This window comes from Peromyscus leucopus, chromosome 9 (assembly GCF_004664715.2).
Source record: "Peromyscus leucopus breed LL Stock chromosome 9, UCI_PerLeu_2.1, whole genome shotgun sequence".
NCBI lineage: Eukaryota > Metazoa > Chordata > Mammalia > Rodentia > Cricetidae > Peromyscus > Peromyscus leucopus.
Genome location: NC_051070.1, coordinates 48,526,956 through 48,541,757, shown reverse-complemented (window position 1 = coordinate 48,541,757; position 14,802 = coordinate 48,526,956). Strand labels below are relative to the sequence as shown.

General features: G+C 44.2%; 1 protein-coding gene across 5 annotated transcripts in view; it reads right to left on the bottom strand.

Annotated features, from left to right (window-relative positions):
* Positions 1-14,802, bottom strand: part of Lrch1 (leucine rich repeats and calponin homology domain containing 1) — a 200,575-nt gene that overhangs the window by 67,749 nt on the left and 118,024 nt on the right. For all 5 annotated transcript variants that reach the window (XM_028878101.2, XM_037208390.1, XM_028878107.2 and 2 more), the window contains exons 4-7: positions 10,698-10,803; positions 3,205-3,341; positions 2,219-2,346; positions 913-976 (exon numbers count right to left, since the gene is read on the bottom strand). In XM_028878101.2, the coding sequence (XP_028733934.1) occupies positions 913-976; positions 2,219-2,346; positions 3,205-3,341; positions 10,698-10,803 (435 nt within the window). The remainder of the gene's footprint in view (positions 1-912; positions 977-2,218; positions 2,347-3,204; positions 3,342-10,697; positions 10,804-14,802) is intronic.

The following is a 14,802-nucleotide window of genomic DNA, read 5'->3' as shown; positions in this document are numbered from 1 at the left end:
ATCCCAGCACTCAGGAGGCAGAGGCAGGTAGATCTCTGAGTTCAAGGCCAGCCTGGTCTACATAGAGTTCTAAGACAGCCAGGGCTAGACAGAGAAACCCTGTCTCGAAAAACAAACAAACAAAAGTCACGGATGGTGTGCTCCATCACTAGAGGAAGCTCGATCATGCCAGATTGATTTGGCTGAGCTTACAAATAAATTTAGTTTTCTGAACAGAACACAGCTGAAGTACCAGGAATATAAATATTGTTTTAAAAACTGTAGGTAAGGGCCAGTGAGATGGCTCACTAGTAAAGGAGCTTGGTGCCAAGTCTGATGACCTCCCTGAGCTCAATCCCAGGAAGCCACATGGTGGAAGGAAGGAATTGACTCCAGCACATTGCCTTCTAACCTCCACACATGTTGAGACACATATGTACCCTCTGAACACACATATTAACTTAAACATTTTAAAAATACAATGGCTGGTTACAAACGTTTCAGCAAATAAGCCACTCAAACCCCGTGCACATTTGATTCCTTAACACTTCTGAATATTCATAACCACGCTTCCCTAAGTTACTGTTGAAGACAGGTATATTTATTTATAAAAGTGCTTCATACTTGTACAGGACTTGGTCCGTTCATAATGTTTACTCAGTGTTGAAGAATATTCTACATAATGTGGGAGTGGAAAAAGGAAAAGACAGAGACCCGATTTTTGAGTTATTTCCAAAATAATAAGATCTGCAGAGCGACAGCAGCTAATATTTGCGTAACCCTTAGGGGTTCCAAGCCATCATGATCACAAATGTGATTGAACTGTCAATTCAAATCATTCAAATGCGCCAGTGGCTTTCTCCAGAAAAAGACTTTAGTGGACACAGACAGATGGACCCAGAACAAAGGACAATAATGTGTCACCACATTTACCTCGGTGGCAGACAACCGCTTATCCCCATTGTCACTTCCAACTCCGGAATCAGAATCCTTCTTACTGGGTAGATGTCATCATCATTGAATTTGTTTAGGAAAAAAAAATGAAAAATCATAAAATTGACCCCAAGATATACCAATTAAAATGTAATAACTTCATTATATAAAATTTATTATTATCATTGTAATTATTATTATGTGGCAACAAATCAGTCTAGTTCTAAGAACTATTAAGATATGGGCATAATGAAAACTATACAGATGTCCTGAGAACATCAGAAATTCTTTGTATTCTGGGCTTCCTCCTCTGAGGGACAAGTTATTTCTTTGAAACAGTTACCAATTTTATTTTATTGGTACATATATAGAAACAGTAAGATTATATAATTATTTTTATCTCATAAGTAATAAGACATTATTTTCAATCATTTTGAAAACCTTTCCTGTGATTAACTATACCTGGTAATATAAATATAAAATAATCAAAATATATTTAAAGCATTATTTTGAAAATGCCATTAAGGTGGCATGAAATTTCAAGTCACCCTGTTTAGCAAAAAGCAAAGCAAAAGATCCCTGCCCTGGAGAAGCCTCAGGAAGAATCTGTTTCTTCAGTGTCACTGTGGTAACTGTTCTCTGGATGCTCATGGCCTGTCTTACAGCACAAAATGGCCCAAGGATGCTTGAACGGATTCTAACAATTTCACATGAAACAAGAAATGGGAAAATTTTTCCACACTGCATCTTAAAAACTGAAGCCCACAGGTCTTAACAATATTAAGACACAACTAACAGTGTAGGTATACAGAAAATTGATAACTCCTACAAATATTTCAGCTTGATATAGTCATTAACAGGAGGTCTGAGACAAGGTCTTGCTATTCATACATACGTACAGCTCAGGCTGACCTAAAATTCACGATCCTCTTTCCTCTGTCTCCTAAATACCAATATCACAGGTGTATGCTACCATGCCCAACTTAATAACACCAATTTTAAAAAAATGTAACGTTTTACCATAATGATTTGATATAGCCATGCTAATTGTAAGCATAAACATCCATTATAAATCTTGTTTATGAGCATCCACACACGTGTTCAGGAAGAACTGATTATCGATGAGAAGGTCGATTAGAGATATTAGCGATTCTCTCTAGCATCCATTTTTTGTATGCCATTATTTTCTCAAGCTCAAAGTCATACATGTGAATCACACAGATGGATTCTGGCTTCCAGTCATCTGGGCAGCTGTGGCTAAGCACACTCTAAGCAGGCTCTCTCAGGGAGGAAGGCATTAACTCACCTGTCTTCTACATGCTGGTGTAAATGAGGCCTCTCCATGGCGTGGAGGTAGAGGGGGTCAGTCGTCTTAATCTGGCATGCTTGTATACTTAGATACTTAAATATGTGCACTTTGCCTTTTGTGCAAATCTGTGGAAAAATCAGTAATGCATATTTACTTCTCAGTGAGAAAACAAAATGTAAGTTCCAGGTCCCTGACCATGTAACTTAATCTTCAGAACGTCATGGTGAGTAACACCCTAACAATGGATACTAAACACACAAGAATTCTCAGGACAGTTCACTCCAAATTCTACTTTGAACAGAAAATCATGCTCAAGAAATCCCTAACCTTTTGCAACTACTAAATTCTAACAAAAACATGTTTAAATGACAATAGTGTAAGATTTATAAAAATCAGACAATATTGATAATAGTCCAACTCAAAAGGTGAAAAAAACCACAATTATATTCAAGTTCACAGCGAGCAATTAAAAGTTGAAAAGATAATCATAGATTTAATAAGCCATTATGCTGTTTAAAAACAAAATAAATTGTAAAATAATTTCATTTGTATGCAGAAACATACATACTTTGTAGTGTTCTCACAGTTTTACGTTTGATTCCCCGTCTCAAAAATGTCAACAATCATTTTTAAGACGTTTAAATTCTGTTTTCCCAGCTAACGAATATATTACCCGCTTTGTGGCCCATATACTCTACGAAAAAGCTTCAAGTGTATGACTGAGTGGTATATTATCAAACCTGTAATTCTGGCCTTGGATCATTCAAAAAAAACGGTAACACAGATGTGGGCACAGATGTGACGCAGCTTGAGGCAATCTATTAGTCAGATTTACTTAAAGTTCTGCTGCTGGGGGGTGCTGACTGCATCTCATCACGCCGAGTGCAGTTTGGGGTGTGCAGAGGGTCCCGGAGCAGGGGCTCTGTGGCGACTCACTGTGCCGTTCTGCACAGGCCTGGCCGCGGCTCTCGCCGAGTCCTCACCTGAGCCGGAGGAGACTGGAGAGGGTTGTTCTCCAGCAGGAGCACTTGTAACTGCTTCATCTCCCTAAAGCAGATGGGGATCACCAGAACTTTGTTGCAGGAAAAGTCAAACTTGACCAAGGGGAGATCTACGAGTTCTGAAATGATAAGAGAAAAAAAAGGGGAAATTAATAAAGCAAGAATGATCTCAGGAAACAGCAGGATCGAGCGGCCCCACGCTCGAAAAATAACTTTCTGTGTAACTGGAGATGAGCTGTTCGGCAGAATCAAAAGTAAGCTGTGCTAATGTTAGGAATACATGGCATGTGTATGAAGTATTTCCCCGGATGGGGGAAACCTTTCCCTGGATGCTCAGTCATTACAGACCGTACTGGGAACGCTTGCCATTCACATTATCCGAAGAGCCAGTTTTCTTCCAGCGAAGGGACTGAATGAGTCGTGCCACACAGAACATGTTTGTTCTAACTGTAGCCCATTTTCCTGAAGCACTTGTTGACCAGGAATGATTTGCCAATTACAGAAAATCCTTCTCTATTCACTGTCACTGAGTTGGCACAGGCCCAGAGAGAGTTTCCGCAAATACGTTCCTGATTATCTCAGAGGTTGGTTTTTGTTTTGTTTGTTTTCCTAGTGCTACCTAATTTAGGATTTTCCAAAAGGCCCCATAATTCCGATCTGGCTGGGCTTCATTCTGTGGCCTCCGAAGCCGTCCACGGGGCAGCTCACAGGAGAAGACGCTGCATTTAGCCTGAGGTTCCCACCCAGCGGCCCAGTAAGCACTCAGCAATTTCAAGCATTCAGACCCAAACTGGCAGCTGCTAGGAATGAAGTCAAATCCCCAGAGAGCCAAGGGAGGCTGAGCCATGCCAGAACCTAGGGTGACGCTGGCAGATCTCGGAGCTGGCTGGGTAGTGACTACTGTGGGGTCACTTGAGAACAGTGCCCCGCACTTTGGGTATGGGAGCTGTTAAAGGCTAAAACAGAGTGGATTTGAATACTTCTGGCCTTCTGAAAGAGAAGATGGCTAGGGAGAGGACCTGAAGGAAAGGGCACCAGCCTGCTCCACCACGTGGCTGAGGCTTTCAGTCAACTCTACAGGACTACTTTAGCTCACCCAACACTACTCCCTTGGGGTGAGAGCAGCGTCTTCTCAGAACTCAAGGCCCTGGGAATGTTAGGGGCTTTTCCTTCTTTCATGCCTCACCGCAGTACTCGGTCTTCCAGAACAGACTGATGAGACCAGAACTCTAGAAGGATGAAGAACACCCAGCTCCCAGGTTTCCAAGTGAAGTCCGTGCAGGCTCTAAAGGAAAAACTTGGGGATTGTATTTCAAAACATATGCCAAAGAATCTGTATGCCCACACTGCCCCGAGCAGCTCCAATCCCCAGTGGGGGCAGCCCCGAGTCTCAGGCCATACATACTCCCAAAGGTTGTTCTGATGTGGCTGGGAGGAGTCACGAGGGCAGCTAGGCTGAAAGGAAAGGGAAACTAGGACCTGCCATAGCAGGACTCTGCCATAGTAACACCAGCCACAGGAGGACCCTGCCCTAGTGTCTCTACTGCTGTGAGAGACACCACGGTCAAAAACAACCTGGGGAGGAAAGGGCGTACTTCAGCTTACACCTTCAGTCCATCATGAAGGGAAGGCAGGGCAGGAACCTGGAGGCAGGAGCTGATGCAGAAGCCATGGAGGAACGCTGCTTACAGGCTTGCTCCTCAAGGCTTGTTCAGCCTGCTTTCCCCTAGAACCCAGGACCACCCGCCAAGGTGGGGTAATACCCACAGCGGGCTGGAGCTCCCCAGTCAAGAAAATGCCCCCACAGACTTGCCAACAAGCTAATCAGATGAAGGCATTTTCTCAATTGAGGATCTCTTCCCAGATGACCTGACCGTGTGTCAACGTGACCCAAAACAAACAAACGAACTTGTATGTTACAGTGTGTAGGTCAGCTAAGGATTGGGATTTCCAGGGCAGGGTGACTTCAGAGTTAAGCGCCAAAATTTAATGGCACTCTGCGTTCTGTGGGCCATGGCTTTTATGACTCCTTTGCTAGAAGAAATGGGGCTTTTCAGACAATAGCTATTATGTAGCAAGCGTTCCCAGCAATTCTTTACCAATTAAAACGAAGACTAGGAAGCGCGAGCAGGGGACCGTTCGTTCAGGGGAGTGGAGAACTCACAGGCGAACAGGTAAGGATGCCACTGCCTTGTCCACGGGTTCCAACACTCAGTGGTGTCAGGAACGAGAACTCAGCGGTCTCACGGCAGTAATGCACAGGAGGTAACGACCGCCTTGCAAGGCTGATCCAGGAAGGGTCAAGAGGCAGAACAGGTAAAGGAAGGAGGCGAGGCAAGAAGGGAGAAAAGAGGAAGTGGAGAAGCAGCAAAACAGGAAGAGGGAGGCAAACAGGAAGAGGAAGAAAAGGAAAAGAGAGAGAAACGGGAGGAAAAGAAGAACAGGAAGAACAGAGCAGGAGAAAGGCAGCGGGGGAGGAAGGGGAAGGGGAAAGAAGACGAGAGGAAGGAGCGGGAGGTGAAAGAGGAGGAAGAACTCTACACCTCTCTCTCCATTCCAAGACAGTCAATGACTAGCTGCGTCAGTTCCCCGCCGTCCTGTCCTAAAAGAAGGAAGCATGGCCTCCCCACTACATCAGCTGTAAAACCACACAAAACTGACTGGGCTGACTGGGCTGCAAACTTCTATTTTTTTTTTCCCCTCCTCAAATTAAAAACATATGAGGAGAGATTCCCCAAGAGAGAAAATGTAATTAAACATGGGAGGTCACTGATGGGCTGCCCAGTGGCATCAACACCCTCGTCAACTGGGTTCTCCAGGCTGAGACAGAAACTTGATATTCAGATTTTTTTTTTCCCCTTTTTAAAAAGGACATTCCAGTAAACTTACATTTTAGCTTTGGGTGTATTTTAAAACATCAAAGCTGAGAAAACATAATTATGGAAAGGCAGAGCAAGGTGTAACTTATGGTTTTTTTTTTAGGGAAAAGAATGTTCTTAAGGTGGGAGAGAAAATGGTCAGAGAAACGCAAACCAGGCTCGGCACGTGTGCTCTCTTCCCAGGTGCCACACTGTCGCCACACAATGATGCCACTGGTTTTTCCCTTCTGGAAATGGGTTCAATTATTTATGACATTGTCACAATGATTATCACAGGCACTTAAATGCAGACGGGCTTCTTAATAGCAAGCCTGAAAGGCTATACTGTGCAGATGTGCTGTGAATTAAAATTTTGTTTGTAGTTATAATTACTTTTTATTTGCAGTTATGATTATTAGGGGAAATAGGGCTTTTGTTGTTGTTGTTTTGTTGGGTATTTGTTGGTGGTGGTGGTGGTTTTTCAAGGCAGGGTTTCCAAATGTAGCTTTGGAGCCTGTCTTGGAACTCTGTCAACCAGGCTGGCCTTGAACTCACGGAGATCCGCCTGCCTCTGCCCCCCAAGTGCTGGGGTTAAAGGTGTGCGCCACCACCGCCTGGCAGGAAAATAGTTTTATAAACTCAAGGAAATGAGACTGCGCAGGAGCCAGTGGAAAAGGGAAATCTCGTTATATGAGCTCATCTCAGATAAGGCAATGAATCCTACACAGAGGTAGTTTCTAATTCTTCTTCAAATGCAAGCCAACATGAGCCAGGGGAAAAATACCGGAGCCCTCTACCATCAAGCACAGCACATTTTACAAAGATTCACCACACTGTTTCAGAAGCTGTTTCCATGTCTTGAACAAGAAAGTAGTAATAGGATGGCAAAACTCAGGCAGTTTTCAAAACACCACACTAATAAATGCCACATGAACTGGATGCCTGCTGCTTCCAGGTGTACACTTCTGCACTGAGATGCCTTTCAAAAAAGTCACGGAAACTTGCTACTGCAGAAGCTTCCTAAATGCTTCAATGCACTTACATAAGAAGAATTAAAAAGGGGTTACCTTATAACCTGTAATGGGGCAGCACGCTTAAGTTATAGAACATAGCTAAATCAAGCCGGTACTGACCTGGAAGCGTCATCCCTACTAGCCAGCATTCACAGAGCTTGAAAGTGCTGTGCATGCTACCTGAGGAAAAAAGTAATCTTCAACCTTACCCAGGTATGAACCCTGGGAATTATAATAATGACTGGTCTGGCAAGCCACGCCCACTTGTACAATGGTGGCTCAGACATCATACAAATAACCAACCGCTTTCTGATTGGATTTAAGTCCACCCTACAAGATGAAACCCATATCTAGCACCATTAAAGATGGGGCCAACAACCTATGGTTAGACAGGTAATAGGTCCTGGGTAGAACCTACTATTATTATTCTGCTAAAAATTGTCATTGACTCCTAATAACTTATTGTTATATCCATAGTCCAGTGCATCTCTAAACCCTAAGAGACTCAGCCCCAAGTGGGACATAAATACTCCACCTTTTTCTCCTCCCAAGGCTTGGGGATCATTGGGAAGGAGAGGGTGAGAAGAGTGTAACACGCAGAGGCAGGGGGATAACTACAAGGGAATAATGATCTCTGGATACAGCAGGGCAGCTTAACATATGAATCTGCAGCAGCTGCCACAGCATACACAAAACCTATGCAAGACCAAACCCAGCAAGGAGATGGAAAGTGGGCAGAAAATCCCACCCCTAGCCATGGAGTTATTTGTGAATGTTAGCTGCTGGGAGAGAGAGAGACAATTTTATCTAAAAAGTGTAGCCCCTGGTAAATTGACTATGCTCCCATGGAAGGCTACACATCCAAGAATAATTGGGTAGTACAAATTGGTCTTGAGTTAAAAAAAAAAAAAGGACACAAAGTTGGCTGATAGGAAGTCAGTGTTTGGTAAGAATTGGGGAATGGGGAGTAATAAAATCAAAACATGTTGTATGAAACTCTCAAAGAACTATTAAGATTTGTAACGTGTATTTTGGACACCAGAGGGCCCTTAAACAAAATCTATGGACATCAATGTGGTCTTTGGAAAGTAGAGTATGTTTTGAAGAAGTACTTGGCCTTCTGCTTCTCATCTTCTGACTCCTGACCAGTGTGTGTGGCATGTGTGTTGTGATGGTTAGCTTTAATTGTCTTACCAAAGTTAGTTAATATGGGAAGATCCAGCCCACTGTGGGCAGCACCATTCACTACAGAGTACATACTATGAGCTATGTACTAATGGAGAAATGAACTCAGCATAAACAAGCAAACATTCTCTCTCTGGACTGACTGTGCATGTGACCAGCTCCTTCACATTCCTCCCGCCTGATTTCCTCACATGACAGAATGTAACCTGGAACTATGAGCTAAAATAATCGCTTTCCCTTGAGTTGCTTTTTATCAGAGTGTCTTATCACAGAAACAGAAATGAAATTAAACTCTGTGTGTGCCACGTGTGCATGCACGCTTTCCATGTACATGTGTGAACAGGTGAGAGGTGGGTTTGTCGTCAGGTGTCTTTATGGCTCTCGCTTTTGTTTGTTCTGACTTGTTTTCATATCTGAGACAGGATCCCTGCTCTTCTCTCTCTCCTGTTGCTGTGATAACACACTCTGGTGAAAAGCAATTTAGGGGAGGAGAAGACTTACTCTATCTTCCAGGTCACACAGGCCATTGTTAAAGAGGTCAGGGTACGAACTGAAGCAGAAACTTGAAACAGAAGCCATGGAGGAATGCTGCTTGCTGTGTGACTCTCTGCCTTTCTTACACAGCCCAGGACCACCTGCCTAGGGATGGTGCCACCCACAGTGAGATGGACCCTCCTACAGCAATCGGCCATCAAGACCATCCCTCATATAAAAATGCCCACAAACCAACCTGATAAAGATGACTCTGAGACTCTTCTCGGGTGACTCTGGGTCATGTCATGCCGACAGCTAATGCTCACGAGGCCAGTCTCTCACTGAACCTACATGTAGCCCACTGATTTGGCCAGGCTGCCTGCCAATGAGCTCCAGGGATCCATTTATCTCCACACCTCTTCAGTGCTAGGGCTGCAGGTGCACTCTGCCAAGCTCGTACCTGGCATTTCTGTGAGTGCTGATGAACCAAACTTACATTTGTATGTTTTGGGGACTAGCACTTTACGCACGAAGCTATCCCCACAATACCCCTTACGCACTAACAACTTCTAAGTAAATATGTCTTTATGCTTAAACCCCATGCCCTGGACCCGAGAGACATACTACTGCAAGAGCCCAAGCAGGGCTGTCTGGGGGATAGATACTGTGACAAGTGTCCATGCCGAAGCTTTAGGGCCACCACCGGTACTGATCAGAGCGACCCCAGTTCAAGGGTGACTCAGCAGTAGCGTCGCCCTCCCCTAGAGGCGGAGTGCAGATATTGTGGGTTCTCAACCAGTGTTCCCAGACCCCAAAGCTAGAGACCCTGATAGCCAGGGTCTACTGCCTCGCTTGTCCCCTCCAGACTCTTTGATGTTCATGTTCTGGAAAACATGAACATGTTCCCCAAAAGAATGCATTCCACCATGTTATGGATTAGCCAAGTCCCTCACCCCGAAATTCAGATATAGAAATCCTAACCCCAATCATTTAATGCTATTTGGAGATGAGGTCTTTAAAGGGGTAATTAAGTGACACTGAGGTCATTATGGTTAGACCTCCCATCCTCTGGTGTAACAGCTGAAAGAGATCAGGACACAGACATACATAGTGAGATGCTCTGAGGACACAGGAAGAAGACCATCTGTGAGTCATGGGAAAAGGCCTTGGAGGAATAACCCAGTCAGTACCTTCATCTCATGCTTCCAGCCTCCAGAATGGTGAAGAGAAACATTTCTGTCATTTGAGCCACCGTCTCTGTGGTCCTTTTCATAGCAGCCCTTGTTGTTTGTTTTTGCTTTTTTACTCTTTGGGGAGGTTCAACACCCAGCCCCCAAATAAATTATCCATAGAGTCTTATTATTGCTTATGAATGCTCGGCCTTAGCTTGGCTTACTTCTAGCAAGCGTTCCTTAAATTATCCCATCTACATTTTGCCTCTGGGCTTTTTCCTTTTCTTACTTCTGTAACCTTAAACTCTTACTCCATGGCTGGCTGTGTAACTGGCTCCTGACATCCTCTCTTTCTCTGGCTGCTTCTTCCTTTGCTCCCAAATTTTTCTTTCTATTCTTTCTGCCTGCCAGCCCGCCTATCCTTTCTCCTGCATTGCTATTGGCTGTTCAGCTCTTTATTAGGCCATCAGGTGTTTTAGACAGTAAAACAGCTTCATAGAGTTAAACAAATATAACATAAACAAAAATGACACACTTTAAAATAATATTCTACCACAAGCCCTAGAAAGCTAACATGCATCCCACTAATGGTTGTATTGCTGTAGCCTTGATTCAAACTACAGCTTGAACATTGTTCTGATATCTGCCAGTGAGATTCAAATTATCAATAGCAACCGGTGTGCTGTTAACACCAGACCCACCACCCCTCACAGAAGTGAATGGGAAGAGTGACATTTCCCGCATTCTCTTCATCTTGCCCTCCTCTCTCTTACCTGGTGGTAAAACCTTAAGGTAATTTCTTCGGACGTTCAGTTCTCGTAGAGACTTCAGCTGGCCTATCTGCTGGGGCAAGGCTGTGATCTCGTTACAGCTGACGTCCTGCAGCAAGAAGGGGGTTGAGGGTGGGGGTCAAACAGGGATAATAAAATGCCTTTTTCTTCAAGCATTTCATTGAATTCTCCTCAAAGAACTTAAATGCTTGTATAACTCCACATTATACTTTTATACTGCTCTCCGGGTCCCCAGTCAGTGGAGCCCAACAATGGAGAAAAGAAGTTTGGCTTCCAATGTCCTTTGTGGGGAGAAAAGACATCAGTGACATTCACTAGCTGTTTCTGTCACTCTTTTTTTTTTTTTTTTTTTTTAAGGTGCATAGACCTTATTCAATACCCACCACAAACTTGCAAGGCAATATTACTAGCTCATATTCACAACTTGAGAAAATGCAGCTTTGTGACCCCAGACAGTTGACATTAGGAAAGAATTACCAGCTACTGTTACAGAAGGAAAGTTACACGGACTCCCATCATACCAAGCTCTTACACAGAGAACTATTAGCACACCAGCTGGTTATGCAATTTATTCCAAATGGACTTCCTATCACATGGTAGAAAGCTGTGGCCAACCACTGCACCACACATTTGGTAAGCAGGTCTGTGGGGTACAAGGATCTTGTCATCTCTGTTCGGGAAGGGTAGTACCCCACTAATCCTTGATTAGAAGCAGCTGGTGCCACGTAAAATAAAGACGTGGTTCTTCTTACCCTACAGAAACTCATTATCCCCACCCCCCCCCCCGCCCCCATCTTCCCTGCAGCTCCAGGTAGGCTGCCGGGCTTTGCTTCCTTCTCCTACAATTCTAGAACCTCCTTCAGTCTGACTATGTTATTTCTCCAAAGGACTCCTGCCCATGACATCCTCTGGCTGGCTTCTGTTCCTCCGCCAGCCCTCACATCCATCCCCTCAGAGCTATCCCAGCACAAATTCCATTCTGTTGTTCATCAACTTAAGCTTTAGCAAGGCCCGGCCCTGGTGAGGCGGTCTGTCAGCTTCTCCAGGGCCATGCTCTGAATGTTCTCTCTTGCATCCAACACTCAAGCCATGCAGTCACCACTGAGAGTTTTGGTGTAGGCCCATACTGTTTCACAGTCCCAAAACTCATTCAGGCTTCCCGCCCTGCTTGAGATGCGAGCTCTGCTGTGTCCTCTTGATCTCCTACTCACCTGTTACCGCTCAACTCAAGTCTCAACTTACCATTCCCATGATCCTCTCCTGCTCTGAGCAACACCCAGGGATGGATATTTCCCCTTTCCCTTTGCAGTCTACACAGGCAGTGCGTACCTGTAACTCACTTGCTCCCTTAGCCTCCTTCTCCTGCAAAGATGGGAGTTTCTAGGTGAGAGGATCCCTGGCACACTCTCTCCATCTTTCTGGTGCCTAGCAGAGTGCCAGGTGTAAGGCAGGGATGAAATTTCCAATACCCTCTGATGCAGATAGGCTCCATAATACTGTGGCTCCTTCTACCTTGCAGCTGGGACCCCAGAATGTTTTAACATATCACTCAAATTCCATGCAGGCCCCATTGGCTCTTACGGAACCAAAGACAAATTCAGGCTATGAATTCTCCCTGTGAGGTTTAGTCATCCAACAGCCCACATCATTTATGAACCTGCAAACCATCCTTTCACTTGAGAGGTCACCAAGGCCTTGTTACAAAAAGTCCACTTCCCTTTCTTTCAGACTAGATGAATGCATCACTAGCCAGTCAATGTTTTGCTCACTACTTCAACCCCACAACAAGCTCCAGCAGGGCTATGTCAGTCGGTGATCCCTATCTTCTAGCTTTGCCGTCTCAAAACCCTCGGGTGATCCTCATCAGTCACAAGCCCGCCCAATGGACACTTCTTCACAGGGGCACAATTATCACCTCTGGTGCAAGAGTACGAGGCTGCAGTCTACAAAAATGGTATGCATGGAAGAGGTGACATATTGCATCCTCCTGCCAGCAACTGGGTGGGGAAGCAGGGTGAGAAGGGTTAGGGTCACAGCATCTTCAGGATACCACCTTAGCGGCTGCCTTTCTCCTGATCTAGAAAAGTCACACACGCCTCCAGTGTTTAAGACAAAATAACAACAACAGACCTCCACCAGTACATCTGCAGAAACAAAACTGTACAAGAAAGTGAAAATCAGAATTAGGTGGTGACCTAAATCTGATCAGCCCTGAGGTCCAAAAGCAAATCCTTCCTGTGAGAACTGGATCTTTCCATGCCTTCACTAAGTTATAAATCAGCAATGGGCCCATTCCATTCTGGTTTACAACAGCCCTCACAAGCAGATCACTCTACTGCACTCCAGACTCTAGAGGAGGCCTGTCCCAGGAGTGATGATGTCAGGAGTGGAGGAAGGCTTGTAGGGAAGAATCTGTGGGAATCATTTTCTATCTGTGGAGAGGATTTGTGTTACTAAACTATACATTAAGTTTCTGCAAGTCATGTAAGTGAGCGCATGGGAAAGCTCTGCATTGCTTAAGAAGACACATCTCAGCGGGAAATCAACAATTTCCACAAGTTTCTTAAAAGAATGAGTGGGAAAAGGGAAGCCAAAGGATAACCTATAAGCTTAGGCAATACACTCACAGAATGCCCTGTCCTGAGATCAAACTCAGCCTTGCTCCATTCTTAGGGAGAACTACAGATACCTTGCCCTGTGTCAAATGCTCCCAGTTAATGGTGGCATCGAAGAATGCTGGACCCCTAAAGCCAGGTGACTCCTCCCAGTACAAACCCCTAACACCATGGCCTTCACGAACAAAGCCAACTCCTGCAGGCTGTATTTACACACGTGCTGGCAGACACAGCACCTACTTACTACACACACTACACTACCGCATCCCAAAGGCACCCAACTGTTCCACCTGTGGACAAGCACAAGCACAGGCCAGCGGCCTGCTCAGATTTTGAAGGGTGTACGTCAACTATGTTAATAATACTCTACGTTCCTACTAGTTATGTCTCCAATAAAATGGTAAGCAGAAAATTGCCAAGCAATCTATTACATAAGGGAGGGACAGGCTGTATGCCACTGTACATTCAATATGGTTAAAAAAAAAAAAAAAAAAAAAAAAAAAAAAAAAAACAGAACAAGTCCTACTCCCCAGGAGCCACTGAACCTAACCAAATTTTTAAAGAGGTTATGAATTTCATCATAAAAATAAACCCCATGGGTAATTATGTCTAATTAGCTGGAGGAGGAGGAAAAAGAGATAATAGTCTACATGTCTGGGGATGTTTTGGTCTTGAAAATGCACAAGCAATATTTCTCAAATAGCCTCATTCTCTGGAACATTTCTGTGCAAATTTAACCTAGATATGGCCTAGAGCTTTTTAAAGATTACTTTTGAAAAGACAATACTTAGAAAAATAAATTAAAAAATAAATAGCAATCCCTTACTGCAATTAGTGAAAATTACCAGACTGTAAATTCTGCATTCATTTACTTACTAGAATATTCAAATTAATTCCTTCTGAATTTTCTATTAGCCCCAAGCTGCTATGTCTCAGAGAATAACCCGAGTGCCAGTGAAATTGCTGTGCGTTCCATGTTATAACATCACAACTGTACAACACAAGAATCATGCGAAACTGTTACAAATATTTACTGATTTAATTCTGCCCAATAGAGAAGCGAATCTAATCATAACAATATTAATACTCAAATCTAAGCTTTTCATGGACCAGCTAACCCAACTCTGATTTAGAGTCCACCAATGATTTAAACCACACTCAGTGACAGAATGGTATAATACCAGCAAAAGAATGTCTGAGAAAATCAGGTCTCTGCGTTAGCTGGTGGAAAAGCAAATTATCGGCAGTCTCCAACCACCACGGACCCACGCCCTTCTGTAGAGATGCCTTTTGTGCGTCTCACTCTGCAACTTTAGGCAAGTGTCTTACCCTCCGCGTGCTCATATAAAAAGGAGAGGTGAGCGCCAAAAGAGCCAGTTTGCAAAAGGCACCTGCTACCAAGCCTGAGGACTCGAGTTCACTCCCAGACACCTGGAAGCCAATGGTGGAAGGAGGGCGCTCACTCTGCCAAG